The sequence below is a fragment of the Dama dama genome, chromosome X (genome assembly GCF_033118175.1).
Source record: "Dama dama isolate Ldn47 chromosome X, ASM3311817v1, whole genome shotgun sequence".
Taxonomy (NCBI): Eukaryota; Metazoa; Chordata; class Mammalia; order Artiodactyla; family Cervidae; genus Dama; species Dama dama.
Genome location: NC_083714.1, coordinates 123,507,735 through 123,524,634, shown reverse-complemented (window position 1 = coordinate 123,524,634; position 16,900 = coordinate 123,507,735). Strand labels below are relative to the sequence as shown.

The window sequence follows — 16,900 nt, the reverse complement described above, 5'->3', positions numbered from 1 at the left end:
TGCTCAGTCCTTCCTTTGTTCTGCCAACAGCCGGCAGTGTCTTCAGTTACGGCTTATCGCAGGTTAATTTTCTTTCTCTCTCTTTCTATCCCACAGTTTAAGTTGCCATCTCAGGTTAGCTCCTTCCGATTGCCCACAGGGCATTCAGGCCCGGTTCTTACCATAAGCAATGCTTCCCGCTCCTCTCCGTTCAGCCCCCACTAGCTGGTGGCGGATGCGAGCATCTGGGGTACTTTTCTGCTGAAAGTTGCTTTTAGGCATGTAATCCATGGGTTTTATTTATTTTTCCTCCCAGTTAGGTTGCTCTCTGAGACTCCAAAACTTCCCCCATACCTGTAAGGGAGAGGGTTTCCTGGTGTTTAGAACTTCCTCTATTAAGACTTCCTTCCCGAGACGGGTCCCCGTCCCTAACTCTTTTGTCTCTCTTTTTATCTTTTCTATTATGTCCAACCTCCTTTCAAAGACAATGGGCTGCTTTTCTGGGCACCTGATGTCCTCTGCTAGTGATCAGAAGTTATTATGGAGTTTGCTCAGTGTTCAAATGTACTTTCGATGAATTTGTAGGTGAGAAACTGGTCTCCCCGTCCTATTCCTCCGCCATCTTAGCTCCACTTTCCATGTGGTAATTTTAGTCCTAATTTTCTATGCAGAGTGAATTAAGGCAGAAAGAGGAAAGCCAATATTGTATATTAACATATATAAATGGCTTTTAGAAAGATGGTACTGATGAACCTTTTTGCAGGGCAGCAGTGGATTTGCAGACATAGAGAACAGGCTTGTGGACACGGGGGGAAAGGGAGGGAGGGACAGACTGAGAGAGTAACATTGAAAACACACACATTACCATATGTAAATTAGATAACCAGTGGGAATTAGTCGTATCAAACAGAGAGCTCAACCCGGTGCTCTGTGATAGCTTAAGGAGTGGGATGGGCTGGGAGGTAGGAGGAAACTTCAAGAGGGAGGGGACATACAGTATACCTATGGCTGATTCATATTGATGTGTGGCTGAAACAAAAACAATACTGTAAAGCCATTATCCTCCAATTAATAGTAAATACATTTAATTATGAAAAGAGAGAGAGAAGAAAAGAGAAGCAAAAAGATATTATAGACCTTGAATAGGGATCCTGTGTGGGAGCACAGGGACATCAACCTGCCTGTAATAGCACCTGTTCTTAGAAGACTGTGTTTGGTAAGATAAGGTCAACTTACTTCCTCCTGTTGGGACACAGGCTGATTGGCTTTTACTATCTCACAGGCATCAACTCAGGAGAAAGAGGAGCTTCTCTGCCAGGAGCCCAATTGAGGAACCTGAGTGAGTACTCAGTGCATTTATCCCATCCCTTGGATTTGGGCCCAGGAAATCTCAGGGAAGGGCTGTGAGGTTGAGCATCTACTTCACCGCTTTATACCAAGTCTAGGGGAGGGGAAATGTCTAGTCTGAAGGTACAGCCACCAGTCAGCAAATGGAGAATGGTGTCCAGTGTTTTAAGGACCAAGGTAAAGACCATGAATGGTGATCCCAGTGAACTCAGGATGGAAAAACCCCTACTGAGTCCTCAGCACTGGGTATCCCCTGGGAGGGAAGTGGCCTGAGATATCCCTTCACTTGGCTTCTGGATGATGTGGAGGTCTAAAGTTGTCTGCATCAGAGTAGCAGAAGGCAGGGTGCCCAGGCTCCGCCAAGACTTGACATGGTAATAAAAGATGAGCTGAGAGGACTGCAATGCCGGTAAATCCAAAGCAGGGCTGAGAGGATGCAGAGGGAAAATCGAAGGCCTCTCTTCCTCCTCTGTGGGATTCTGTGGGGACAGCTGAGCACGAAACAGGAGCCTTGTGGGTTCCTCAGGCAGTGTCCTCAAGGACACCTGCAGAGGCGGCCTTTGATAAAGGCAAGGTGGAATGTCCCCATTTTAAGTTGCTCACATCGCCTCATTCTCCATCCTCCAGGTGCACCAATCTCCTGTCCTTTGACCCAGACTCCTGCCTGTAGTTCCTGTCCACGGCCATCATGCCCCGTAGGCAGAAGAGTAGGGTCCGTGGTCATGAGAAACATCACCAGGCCCGGGCTGAGACCCAGGGTCTTCATGATGAAGCCACCACATCTGGGGGAGAAGAGACCACCTCCTCGTCCCCTCCTGATTTAGAGAGTGCTCCCTCAAGCTCCTCAGCTGCTGGCACCCCGAAGGAGCCTCAGGGAGCCCAAGGCACCACCAGTGCTGCCGCAGGTGCTATACCCAAAAGATTTGGTGTCCATGCTGCAGCACGCTCAAGAGCTGATGTCTGTGGTGCAGCACGCTCAAGAGCTGATGTCAGTGCTGCAGCACGCTCAAGAGCTGATGTCTGTGGTGCAGCATGTGCAAGAGCTGATGTCAGTGCTGCAGCACGCTCAAGAGCTGCTTTCTTTGGTGCAGCACGCTCAAGAGCTGATGTCGGTGCTACAGCATACTCAAGAGCTGATATCGGTGCTGCAGCACGCTCAAGAGCTGATGTCGGTGCTGCAGCATGCTCAAGAGCTGATGTCAGTGCTGCAGCATGCTCAAGAGCTGAAGTCTGTTGTGCAGCAAGCTCAAGAGCTGATGTCGGTGCTGCAGCACGCTCAAGAGCTGATGTCTGTGGTGCAGCACGCTCAAGAGCTCGTGTCGGTGCCACAGCACGCTCAAGAGCTGGTGTAGGTGCCGAGGGCCAAGGTCAGGGAGGTGAAAATTCCTCCCAGGCCTCAGCTGCTGCTGAGAGCTCTCACACAGATCCTCTGACCAAGAACGTCGAGGTGTTGCTACAGAAGATGCTGTATAAGTATAAGGGGAGGGAGCTCATTAAGAGGTCCGAAATGCTGAAGGCAATCAATAAAAGGTACAGGGGGCAATTCCCTGAGATCCTCAGGAGAGCCTCTGAGCACATAGAGATGGTGTTTGGCCTGGTCCTGAAGGAAGTCAGGCCCAATGGTCACTCCTATATCCTGGTGAGCAACCTAGATCTCAGCGACAGTGAGTCTATGAGAGGTGACCGGGGGCTGCCGAAGAATGGTCTTCTGATGCCTCTTCTGGGTGTCATCTACTTGAATGGCCACCGCCTCTCTGAGGAGAAGATCTGGAAGATCCTGAATTTTCTGGGCATCTATGATGGAAGAAGGCACTTCATCTTTGGAGATACCAGAAAGTTCCTCACAGAAGATCTGGTGCGGGAAGAGTACGTGGAGTACCGCCAGGTGCCAGGCAGTGATCCCCCTCGCTATGAGTTCCTGTGGGGTCGGAAAGCACTCATGGAATCCAACAAGATGAAAGTCCTGGAGTTTTTGGCCAAGGTCAATGATACGGTCCCTGCTACCTTCCTGGAGCATTTTGAGGAGTCTTCCGAAGAGGAAGTAGAGAGCACCAGCCCCAGAGCTGTAGCCAGCGTTGGCACTTCTGCCTCGGGCTGGGCTGGCACGTCTGTCTGGGATACTGCAGGCATTTCTGTCTCGGTCTGGGATGGCCCTTCTGCTGCAGCCCAGGCTGAGCATCCTGCCTCAGCCATGCCTGGCATTTCTGCTGCAGCCAGTGCTGGCCCTTCTGTCTCGGCCAGTGCCCACACTAGGGCCGCATCCAGCCGGTCATCTCGCCCATAGGGTGGTCTGAAGGCTGTTCTTCACTTTGTGGTCAGAAAAGCCTGTCATCATCCTGTGGTCCTGTTGACTTCCCCCTCCCACCCAGTTTTCAGTTCTTTCTTTTTTCAACTGAAAAAGTTGATTTAGGTTGTATTTAGGTTGATGATACAAGTATTTGAATAACATGGGTCACACACACTTTGCTGTTTGTCAAATTCATGAGTAGGAATTTTGTTTTTGGAAATGCATATTGGAAATCCTCTAATCCCTTTTGTGATCCCGGATGAGAATAACATCACTTTAAGATAAGAATAGCCTTAGAAATGTGAAAGACACCACACTAATAGAACCTCAGAACATAGATACATAGAGAGAGAGCTGAAAGTTCTTCAATTTTTGGTTTGCATTACTCTCTGTTATAGTCTCCGTTTTTGTAAATGTATAAGGTATATACTTGGATCTGCTTATGGTTTTCAGGAATGTTTGAGAATATAAATTATAGCAAATGATTTATTTGTGGCTCTTCTTTTACACAAACATTAATTGAGCATCTGCTTCAAAGAAGTCTTTCAGGCCTGTACTGGCACTGTTTCGTCAAGGAAACTCCCAGTCTGCCCATTCAACTATAGTTTGCAGGGAAGCTGTCATTCTGTGGAAGAGGCTGAGATGCTCTCTACCTCAAGAAGAGCAAGAAAGAAGCAGGGTAAAGAGCAAGTGGAGAGAATATATTACTTTGGTTTCATTGCTAAGCAGACTTTTGGCTGATTGCAGAGGTGGGGTCATTTTTGTTTTTCTTTCAGTTAGAATGCTGGATAGTTTGTGACATCTGATAGATGCAAAAAAAGAAAAGAAACCCAGCTGATGTAACATCTGAGGTCAAGTTAATCATAATAACTGCGATTGCCTGTAATTTCACAACAGAGGCAGGTGCTGTGATAGATGCTTTCCATGAATACATATATTCCACCAGTCTGACAAGGCAGGGTTTATAAAACTCACTTCACAGTGGAGAGCCCAAGGCTCATAGAGTCAGAGTTTGGTTTTGTGCCAAAATACTTAAGGCCGGTCAATGAAAGAGCTGGGACTAGACTCCTGCTCTAAACTACTGTAGCATACATACTGTTCTTTTTCCACGGTCCTGAGACATACCCATGTCTTTTCTTTTAAACAAGTACTTTTAATATTTGACATTTAATTTCCTTTTTCTTATTTATTTATTTGGCTGTGGTGGATCTTATTTGTGGCACATGGGGTCTACTTCCCTGACCAGGGATCGAACCTGGGACCCCTGCAGTGAGAGCCTGGGGTACTAGCCACTGGGCCACTAGGAAAGTCCCCACCCTGTATGTTTTATTTCAGAGTTTTTCTCAATACTTCAAAATTTGTCCTAGGTGATAAAAAAGAATGCCCTTGTGCTCAAGCTACTGGATCAGAATGTGTAGCCAGAGCAGTAAGAATTCAAAATGCATTTAACCAGAAATATGTATCCCTTATTCATTACCCATAGATAAATGAAAGAGACAATATTCGGTGACAGTATTAGCATCTGCATTGGCCGTGTGAGATAACCTCTGAAGACCAGGGGCTGTCCATATCATGCCTAGTCTCTTGTCTGTAGAAAGTAAATCTATCAGAATAGAAATGACGTGAGATCCTTCACCTGGCTGATGAGATAGATTGATGTACCATTTTTTCCCTGACGGATGACCACCTGTCCTGGGACTCCTGCCTTTGGCTGTAGCTTCTCCATCTCCTATCACTCCTGGGAAAAGGACCCATTCATTCTCTGTAGCACTGCAGAGCAAGCACGGCTCCAGAGTTTGCAGGGATGTGGAATTTCCCCAGGAGCCTTTAATCCAAGACCCAGAAAGCAAGATGAAGACCCCATGTAGGAGGATTGAGGAGAGCAACACCCCAGAATATGGGGGGACTCACTTGAACAGCCCTCCCAACTGCTCTCAGTCACAGGGGATCTCAGACCTATTAGGCTAAGCATAGCCTCGCTTATTTTTCAGGCCTCTGAGACCTAAGAAACTTGGTCTCGGAGCAGAGTTCTGAGGTTGGTAAGGGAGAGAGGATCAGTCTCTCAGAAATGACAGTGATAAACCTGAATGAGGGTGATGGAAAGATGCAGCGACATAGTAGGAACATGTAAAGATATACCTGTCCTTGTTGGCAAGCCCATGGAGTCCAGAACTATCTGGGCTGCTGTAGTTATCACTTTCAACTCAGGTCCCGGGAAAGTAGGGACTTTGGGAATCAGCAGAGGATAGAGCAGCCCCAGGAAGGGTGCAGAGTCAAAGTGAAGACCCAGCGTATGGACATGAAAGCCCCTCAACTCACAGCCAACAGGGCTACACTTGGCCCATCTTCAGTGAGCCCTGGGAGGCAGAGGGAAGTGCTGGTCAGCTCAAGGGCCCCGTGACTTCTCCCTAGTTGGTGTCAAGGAGGTGAGGACTGTCGTTCTCACTGGCTGTTCGTGGCAGAGTGGAAATGCCAGGTATGAGAGTGGCACAGCCTTGCCTGAGGAGTGCAGCAGGCAACTACCCCACTACAGAGAAATTCTTAGAAAGTCCTGCAAATGTACTGGGCCCTGGGAGGGAACAGGCAGGATTTTCAGACTAGGTTTATCCCTCATTTTCTGAAGGCGAATGGCTTCAGGGCCTTACAGTCCTTGGACTAGTGCAGGAAGACCCAGTCAGTTGAGGTCGGGTACTGAGTTCCAAACAGGAGTCAACTGATGGCACGGGCTGACAATGAAGGATGCCTCCCAGAAGGAAGGTGGCCACAGAGGGCACTGTCCCTGTCAGGCCTGAGACTCTGCCACTTAGGCCTGGTGACGTGGTGAGTCCTACTCACTTCCTCCCAGAGCGTCTCGTGGAGGGAAGGAACCTCATCCTCGTCAATGGGAGCAGCCAACATTAAACAGAAGGACGATTTCCAGATTGTACCAGAAGGTAAGGTCCCTGATGACTGAAAAGACCATCTGTCTCAAAACAATAGGGGCAAAACAGATTCCTTCCACTGCTGTTAGCCTCGGAAGACCACAGGCTGTGGTGGACCGATGAGGCAAATTCCACTTCTCCCTTGGGGGTCTCAGGGAATTGGGGGCCTGAGGGGAGAAGCCTTAAGGCAAACCAGGGAATATTTCCAGCTTATGAATATTTCCAGGTTATTTCCAAGTCAGGGTGAGGACGGTAAAACTGTTTATACACACATACCAGGATAGCCACACAGAATCTTCCCTACTGTCAGACCAGAAGGCCACAGGTAGAGTTGTCAGGCCAAGGGCCCCTTCAGTTCTGACTGTGTAATAGCAGGGAAGTTGGGGTTTTGGTCTGATGGTGGTGGTCCCATGTCAACAGAGTGGGGAGTTTTGGCTTGGCTAAGAGTCAAATTTGGGACCCTGACGTGGGACCCTGAGATGAACCATCTGTCATCCTCAAGGAGCTTGCCACAGCTTTCATTCTTGTGAGACTATGGGCAGGGGTGGCTAGATAAGGCCACCCTATCTCCTCCTCCAGGCTCACAGGGACGTATGGGTCTTACTATGAGGAGGTAGGCCTCAGGTCAAGAAGGAGGGCATTCCTCAGGCCTCACCAGAAGTCAAATTGTGAAATCCAAGTGAAGGTTGAGGGCTCTACTCATCCCTGAATAGAGGGGACTAAAGAGAGTCATGCCCTGCCCTTTGATGTCAGTTCTAGAAAGCTCAGGGGAAGACTGTCAGGCAAGGCTTTCCCTCACATCTTTATACCACGCCTCCTTCTTCTTGTTGAATTGCTAAGCCATGTCGGACTCTCTTGTGACTCCATGGACTGTAGCCCACCAGGCTCCTTAGTCCATGGGATATTCCAAGGAAGAATTCTGGGGTGGGTTGCCATTTCCTCCTCCAGGGGATCTTCCTGACCCAGAGATTGAGTCTGCATCTCTTGCAGCTGCTGTATCACAGGCAGACACTTTACCGGTGAGCCACCGGGGAAGCCCTATATCAGGCCTAAGGGAGGCCAGGTCTTCGTTGGAAAGTACAGCCACCAGTCATGAGAAAGGAGGGATATGGTGCCTGCCAGGCGCTGTGGCAGATGCTTTACAGTTACCACCACATGCCACCAGTCCTTCCAGGCAGGGCTTGCCAAACTCCCTTCAGAGTCAACGAGCCCAAGGCTCTCTCAGAGAGTTTAATTACGTGACAAACTTCCCATAGCTGCTTAAGTGACAGGGATGGGCATAGCCCCCTGATCTGAGTTATTCTAAAGCTCACCCTCTCACTCCTGCAAGCCTGAGCTGACCTTGTTCCCTTAATTACCTTCTTATTCTCATTACTGTGAAATGTATTGGAAGCAAATGGAAGCAAGACTCTAGGTTCAAACAGTTATATTGTAATACATGGCCAGAGGAATAATAATAATAATGCCATAACAAATGTGACATATGAAGAGAGGAAAGAAAGAGATGATATTTTCTGGCAGTAAGATCATCTATGCATATATATGAGGTTTCAGATAAGCTTAAAAGATCAAGGACTCACAAAACAATCATCACATAGCCATTTCTTTGTATTAAGAAATTTCTGTTATCTCTAAAATATAAAGTTTATTTCTTAGAGTGTGCCTGAGAAATCTGGCTGAAGGAGAGAAGGGACAGGTTACCACGTTTTGTTTCTCTCGCAGGTCTCTACCTGGCCCCCCTTACTTATGCCATGGATTTCCCATCTCTTACCACTCCTAGGACAGGGATTCATTCTCTGCAAGGTTTGGAGCAGGGAAAGTGATCGGGGCTTTTCAGGGATGTGGCATTTCCCAAGAAGCCTTTAATCAAAGGGGCAAGGGCCTATAGGAGGTCACCCATACGTCTGGACTGAGGAAAGCACCCCCAAGAATATTAGGTGTAAGAAGGTTCCAGGGAGAGATCTCAAGGTGAACATCTCTTTTCTCTGTTGTCACAGTACAGTTGCCAGGGACTTGAATCCTTTGGTCTAAGGAGGACTATCTCAGGTCAGAGTAGGAATTCTCCAATATATATGTGAAGCCCCTGACAAAGAAGTGAAAGAAATAGCGACCCAGAACCACTGGGGTTCTGTAGCATCCACTTCCTGCTGTCAGCCCTTGGAGGTCCTGAATTCCATCATAGGATGAGGTAGAGAGAGGCCTCGAGAGCTAAGAGAGAGTGCTACTGCCATGAGCAGGGCACGTTCCAGATCTCAGTCCTCTTGCTCCTCCCACATAGTGACATCCAGGACAGATCCTTCATCTTGAGGTTGAAAAGAGAAGGAAGTATTTGAACTAATTGAGTGCCAAGATGGAGCTTAAGGGAACACATTTTATGTCTTTTTTTGTTCTTGCTTGACCTCAGTAACTGGGAGATGTATCTTTTTCTGCTTAGGGCTTTCTTTTTCATAGTATTGAAATATACTTCCTTGTCATTGAAGGTCTCTTTTACGTCCATATCTGTGTTTATGAACAAAGTATATCCCATTTATTACTGCATTTCAGTATAAGTATAAAGGTTTTGGTATTTTCTATAACGAATTGGAAATCCTTGAGTCTCTCTTTGTGATTCAGAGCAAGATAACATGTCAAGAGTATTGGGAGTTTCTTACCAATGTGAATGAAGACTAAGTGAAATTGTTGATATCAGGAAATAACGAAAAGGGTCTTGAGTGTGTGGCATCTGCAATACAGTGGAACAGGAATTCCCAGCCCCTGTTTCCCCACAGCAACCCAGATTTTAAAATTCTATAAGTAACAAAATCCCAATTAAGAAATTGCAGTACCATAGGTAAGCATAAAATTTACATCAGCTGCACTTGAAATGTGTAAGCACAGCAATTTGACTCTTTGGCATCACCCCCTGTCTCGGGCTGGTACAGCTGGGTACCAAGAGAGATTGTGACATTTCTTGGTAGGGGGAAGTGTCAGTGGGGTGAGTGTTTTGAGTTTCAGTCCTGTTAGTACTAAGAAATGCATTCAAGAAAGGTGCAGGACACAAAATAACAGAGAAAAATGAGTTGTGTTTCTAAATACCAGCAACAAACTATCTGAAAAAGAACTTAAGAAAACAGTTCTACTTCAAATGTGTGAAAAAGAATAAAATACTTAGAAATAAGTTTAATCCAGGAAGTGAAATATCTATACACTGAAAGCAACAAGACACTGATGGAAGAAGTTGGAAAAGACACAAATAAAAAGATGCCCCAAGTATATGAATTGGAATACTGTGAAAGTATCCATCCTGCCCAAAGTGATCTACAGACTTAATGTACTGTGTGTCATAATTCCACTGGAATTTTCCAGAGAAATAGAAATGGTAAAATTCTTATGAAACCACAAAAGACCTTGAATAGACAAAATAATGTTGAGAAAGACGAGCAAAGGTGGAAGCCTGGCACTTCTTGCCTTTGTTCAAGACGGTGTGATACCAGCGTGTACATAGACACACAGACCAATAGAACAGAATAGAGCCTAGGAATACAAAGATGCACATAAAGTCAAGTCATCTTTGACAAAGGCACTAAGAATACACAGTGAATGAAAAGATGCTCAACATCACTCTTTATCAGAGAAATGCAAATCAAAACCACAATGAGGTACCATTACACGCCAGTCAGGATGGCTGCTATCCAAAAGTCTACAAGCAATAAATGCTGGAGAGGGTGTGGAGAAAAGGGAACCCTCTTACACTGTTGGTGGGAATGCAAACTAGTACAGCCACTATGGAAAACAGTGTGGAGATTTCTTAAAAAACTGGAAATAGAACTGCCATATGACCCAGCAATCCCACTTCTGGGCATACACACTGAGGAAACCAGATCTGAAAGAGACACGTGCACCCCAATGTTCATCTCAGCAGTGTTTTCAATAGCCAGGACATGGAAGCAACCTAGATGCCCATCAGCAGACGAATGGCTAAGGAAGCTGTGGTACATATACACCATGGAATATTACTCAGCCATTAAAAAGAATTCATTTGAATCAGTTCTAATGAGATGGATGAAACTGGAGCCCATTATACAGAGTGAAGTAAGCCAGAAAGATAAAGACCATTACAGCATACTAAGACATATATATGGAACTTAGAAAGATGGTAATGATAACCCTGTATGCAAAACAGAAAACGAGACACAGATGTACAGAAGAGACTTTTGGACTCTGTCGGAGAAGGCGAGTGTGGGATGTTTAGAAAGAACAGCATGTATATTATCTATAGTGAAACAGATCTCCAGCCCAGCTGGGATGCATGAGACAAGTGCTCCGGCCTGGTGCACTGGGAAGACCCAGAGGAATTGGGTGGAGAGGGAGGTGGGAGTGGGGATCGGGATGGGGAATACATGTAACTCCATGGCTGATTCATGGCAATGTATGACAAAACCTACTGAAATGTTGTGAAGTAATTAGCCTCCAACTAATAAAAAAAAAAAAAAAAGAATACACAGTGAAAAAGAGGGTATCCTCAGTCACCCAATAGTGTCGAGAAAACTGAATATTTGCATGAAAAGGGTTAAACTTGAGTTGTATCTTACATCACTCGAAAAAGGCAAAATGGATTAAAGACTTAAAAATGAGACCAGAAACCTAAAAACACTTAGAAGAAAACATAGGGGAGAACTCCTTGCCATTTGTCTTGGCAGTGTTCCGGGGACTTTATTTTGTTTTTTTGTTTGTTTGTTTTGTTTTGTTTTTCAATTTGACATCAGAAACACAGGCAAGAAAAACAAAGCTAAATGGCACTACATCAAATTAATAAGATTCTGTATAGCAATGGAAACAGTCAACTAAATGAAAAGGTGGAATAGGAGAAAAAGTTTGCAAGGCATATATCTCATAAATTAATATCTTATAAAAAGAACTCAGACAACTCAATGACAGACTAATTAATTGAAAATCACTAAAAAAAGGAGCAAAGAACCTAAACATTTTCCAAAGAAGACATACAAATGGCCAGCAGCTATATGAAAAGGAGCTCAGCATCACTAACCATCAGGGAGATGACAATCCACACCACAGTAAGACATCACCTCATGCCTGTTGGCACAGCTATTATCAAAAAGCCAAGTGATAACACGTTTTGGCAAGGCTGTTGAGAACAGGGAACCTATGTACACAGTTGCTGGAAATATAAATTGGCACAGCCACTATGGAAAACAGTGTGGAGGTTCCTCAGAAAATCACAAATGTAACTATCGTACGGCTCAGCATTGCCACCTTCTTGTATGCAGTTGACCCTTGAACAACACAAATTTGAACTGTGCAGGTCCACATATAGATGAATTTTTTTTCAATAAATACATTGAAAACTATTCAGAGATTTGAGATGACTTGAAAAAACAGGTGAATCACATAGCCTAGCAATAAATAAAGATTAAGAAAAAGGTATCATGAATGCATAAAATTTATGTAGATACTAGTCTATTTTATCACTCACTACCATAAAATATACACAAATATGAAAAGCTTAAATTTATCAAAAGTTATGTGCACACGCACACACACAACTTATGGACCATGAATAGCACTATTCATCCCTGATGAGCAGTTTCGGTAGTAAGTTATGATCTCAAAAATCTGACCACCAGTGGTTCTCAGGTAGTTCTCATTGTGTTTACCATGATATTGTAAACCTTGAATAACATGATAGGACTCATATCAAGTGGTGCTGGAAGTGCTCTCAAGAAGTGGAGGGAAGTCACAACATTATACAAAAAAGTTGAATTGCTTGTTATGTACCACAGTTTGGGTCTGCAGTTGTAGTTGCCACCATTTCAAGATGAATGAATCCAGCATAAGGACCACTGTAAGAAAAAGAACATGAAGTTTAAGAAGGCATCACTTCAGCTACACCAGCAGGTGTGAAAACCTTTGCTTTTTGGGAAATATCTTTTTATCTTGTATTGAAAATATAGCTTGTATATGGGTGCAGGATTGCTATAAGCAAGGCATATCTATAGACTCTAATATGATTGAAGAAATATCAAAGTCATTATGACAACCTAAAGCAAAACGGGGGTGAAGGATCTAGAGCTGGAGAACTTAATGGCAGCAAGGGATGGCCTGACAACACTAGAAAGAAGTTTGATGTAAATTATCAAAAGAATAGGAGAAGTAGCTTTCGCAAAATCAACAGGCAACAGATGCATTCCCAGATGCCATTAAGAAAATCACTGGGTATTAATTTTGTATCCTGCAAATTTACCAATTCATTGATGAGCTCTAGTTGTTTTCTGGGAGCACCTTTCGGCTTTTCTATATCTAGTATCATGTCATCTGCAACCAGTGCCAGTTTCACTTCTTTTCCAACTTGGATTCCTTTCTATTTTTCTCGTCTCTGATTGGGACAGCTAGTATTTCTGAACTCATGTTGAGCAAAAGTGGAGACAGGACATCCTTGAGATTTTCATATTAAGTGAAGTCAGAAAAAGAGATCACACCACTCATGTGGAAATATAATTTTTTTTAATTGAAGGATAATTTCTTTACAGAATTTTGTTGTTTTCTATCCAACCTCAACATGAATCAGCCATAGGTATACATATATCCCCTCCCTTTTGAGCCTCACTCCAATCTTCCTCTCCATCCCACTCCTCTAGATTGATACAAAGCCCCATTTTAACTTCCTGAGACATAGAGAAAATTCCCATTGGCTATATATTTTACACACATTAATGTAAGTTTCCATGTTACGCACTCCATACATCTCACCCTCTCCTCCCCTCTCCCCATGCCCATGAGTCTATTCTCTGTGACTGTTTCTCCATTCAGTTCAGTTCAGTTCAGTCGCTCAGTCATGTCCAACTCTTTGCAACTCCATGAACTGCAGCATGCCAGGACTCCCTGTCCATCACCAACTCCTGGAGTTCACCCAAACCCGTGTCCATCGAGTCGGTGATGCCATCCAACCATCTCATCCCTTGTCACCCCCTTCTCCTCCTGCCCTCCATTTTCCCCGGCATCAGGGTCTTTTCAAATGAGTCAGCTCTTTGCATCAGGTGACCTAAGTGTTGGACTTTCAGCTTCAAACTCAGTCTTACCAATGAACACTCAAGAATCTTCTCCTTTAGGATAGACTGGTTGGATCTCCTGGAAGTCCAAGGGACTCTCAAGAATCTTCTCCAACACCACAGTTCAAAAGCATCAATTCTGCAGTGCTCAGCTTTCTTTATAGTCCAAATCTCACATCTGTACATGACCACCAGAAAAACCATAGCCTTGCCTAGATGGACCTTTCTTGACAAAGTCATGTCTCTGCTTTTTAATATGATGTCTAGGTTGGTCATAACTTTCCTTCCAAGGAGTAGGCGTCTTTTAATTTCATGGCTGCAATCACCATCTGCAGTGATTTTGGAGCCCAGAAAAAGAAAGTCAGCCACTGTTTCCACTGTTTCCCCATCTATTTGCCATGAAGTGATGGGACCGGATGCCATGGTCTTAGTTTTCTGAATGTTGAACTTTAAGCCAACTTTTTCACTCTCCTCTTTCAGTTTCATCAAGTGGCTCTTCAGTTCTTCTTCACTTTCTGCTATAAGGGTGGTGTCATCTGCATATCAGAGGTTATTGATATTTCTCCTGGCAATCTTGATTCCAGCTGGTTCTTCTTCCAGCCCAGCATTTCTCATGATGTAATCTGCATATAACTTAAAGAAGCAGGATGACAATATACAGCCTTGATGTACCACTTTTCCTATTTGGAAGCAGTCTGTTGTTCCATGTCCAGTTCTAACTGTTGCTTCCTGACTTGCATATAGGTTTCTCAAGAGGCAGGTCAGGGGGGTCTGGTATTCCCATCTCATTCAGAGTTTTCCACACTTTATTGTGATCCACACAGTCAAAGGCTTTGGCATAGTCAATAAAGCAGAAATAGATGTCTTTCTGGAACTCTCTTGCTTTTCAAATATCCAGCAGATGTTGGCAAATTGATCTCTTGTTCCTCTGCGTTTTGTAAAACCAGCTTGAACATATGGAAGTTCATGGTTCACGTATTGCTGAAGCCTGGCTTGGAGAATTTTGAGCATTACTTTACTGATGTGTGAGATGAGTGCAACTGTGTGGTAGTTTGAGCATTCTTTGGGATTGGCTTTCTTTGGGATTGGAATGAAAACTGACCTCTTCCGGTCCTGTGGCCACTGCTGAGTTTTCCAAATTTGCTGGCATACTGAGTGCAGCACCTTCACAGCATCATCTTTAAGGATTTGAAATAGCTCAACTGGAATTCCATCACCTCCACTAGCTTTGTTCGTCTCCATTGCTGCCCTGTAAATAAATTCTTCAGTACCATTTTTCTAGATTCCGTATATATGCGTTAGAATAAAATATTTATCTTTCTCCCTTTGACTTACTTCACTCTGTATTCTTCACTCTAGGTTCATCCACCTCATTAACACTTACTCAAATATGTTTCTTTTTATGGCTGAGTAATATTCCATTGAGTATATGTACCACAACTTCTTTATGCATTCATCTGTTGACAGACATCTAGGTTGCTTCCATGTTCTAGATACTGTAGATAGTGCTGCAATGAGCAATGGGTGTATGTGTCTTTTCAATTTTGGTTTCCTCAGGGTATACGCCAGGGAGTGGGATTGCTGGGTCCTAGTTTTCTTCCTAGTTTTTTAAGGAATGTTTATATCGTCTTTCATAGTGGCTGTATCAATTTACATTCCCACCAGCAGTGCATGAGCATTCCCTTTTCTCCACACCTTCTCCAGCCTCTACTTTTTGTAGACTTTTTGATGATGGCCATTCCGACTAGTGTGACGTGATAGCTCATTGTAGTTTTGATTTGCGTTTCTCTAATAATGAGTGAGTTTGAGCGTCTATCTATTCATGTGTTTCTTACCCACCTATATGTCTTCTTTGGAGAAATGTCTGTTTAGGTCTTTTTCCACTTTTTCATTGGGTTGTTTGTTTTTCTGGTATAGAGTTGTGTGCGCTGCTTTTATATTTTTAAAATTAATCCTTTCTTAGTTGTTTCATTTGCTGTTATTTTCTCCCATTCTGAGGGTTGTCTTTTCACCTTGCTGATAGTTTCCTTTGCTGTGCAAAAGCTGTTAAGTTTCACCAGGTCCCACTTGATTACTTTTATTTTTATTTCCTTTACTTCGCGCAGTGGGACATAAAGGGTCTTGCTTTGATTTATGTCATCGAGAATTCTGCCTAAGATTTCTTCTAAGAGTTTTATATTTTCTGGTCTTACATTTAGTTCTTTAATCCATCTTGAGCTTATCTTTGTCTATGGTGTTAGAAAGTGTTCTAATTTTATTCTTTTACATGTAGCTGTCCAGTTTTCACAGCACCATTTATTGAAGTGGTTGTCTTTGCCCCATTGTATATTGTTGCATCCTTTGTCAAAAACAAGGTACCCACAGGTGCATGGGTTTATTGCTGGGCTTTCTATCTTGTTCCATTGGTCTATATTTCTGTTGCTGTGCCAGTGCCATACTGTCTTGATGACTGTAGCTTTGTAGTATAATCTGAAGTCAGGAAGGTTGATTCCTCCATCTCCATACTTCTTTCTCAAGACCGCTTTGGCTCTTCGGGGTCTTTTATGTTTCCATATGCATTGTGAAATGTTTTGTTCTAGTTCTGTGAAAAATGCCATTGGTGACTTCATGGGTATCACACTGAATCTGTAGGTTGCGTTTGGTCATGTAGTCATTTTCACAATATTGATTCTTCCTATGCAGGAACATGGAATGTCTCTCCATCTTTTTTATGTCATCTTTGATTTCTCTCATCAGTGTCTTATAATTTTCTGTGTACAGTCATTTGTCTCCTTAGGTAAGTTTATTCCTAGATATTTAATTCTTTTTGTTGCAATGGTAAGTGGGATTGATTCCTTGATCTGCCTTTCTGATTTTTCATTATTAGTATATAGAAATGCAACTGATTCCTGTGTATTGATTTTGTATCCTGCAACTTTGCTAAATTCACTGATTAGTATTAGTAATTTTCTGATACTATCTTTAGGGTTTTCTACGTACAGTATCATGTCATCTGCAAACAGTGAGAGCTTTACTTCTTCTTTTCTGTTCTGGATTCCTTATATTTCTTTGTCTTCTCTGAGTGCTGGAGCTAGGACTTTCAGAACTATGTCGAATAATAGTGGTGAAAGTGGACACCCTTGCCGTGTTCCTGATCGTAGGTGGAATGCTTTCAGTTTTTAACCATTTACAGTAATATTTGGTGTAGGCTTATCATATATAGCCTTTACTATGTTGAGGTAGGTTCCTTCTGTGCCCATTTTTTGACGAGTTTTAATCATAAATGGGTGCTGAATTTTGTCAAGGGCTTTTTCTGCATCTCTTGAGATTATCATTGGTGT

General features: G+C 43.7%; 1 protein-coding gene across 1 annotated transcript; it reads left to right on the top strand.

Moving 5' to 3' along the window:
- The first annotated feature begins 2,014 nt into the window (after positions 1-2,014).
- LOC133051830 (melanoma-associated antigen B2-like) lies at positions 2,015-3,610 on the top strand. Its single transcript, XM_061136477.1, has 2 exons — positions 2,015-2,252; positions 2,640-3,610. Exons 1-2 carry the CDS (start codon positions 2,015-2,017, stop codon positions 3,608-3,610), a joined length of 1,209 nt encoding a protein of 402 aa, XP_060992460.1.
- Positions 3,611-16,900: the final 13,290 nt, after the last annotated feature.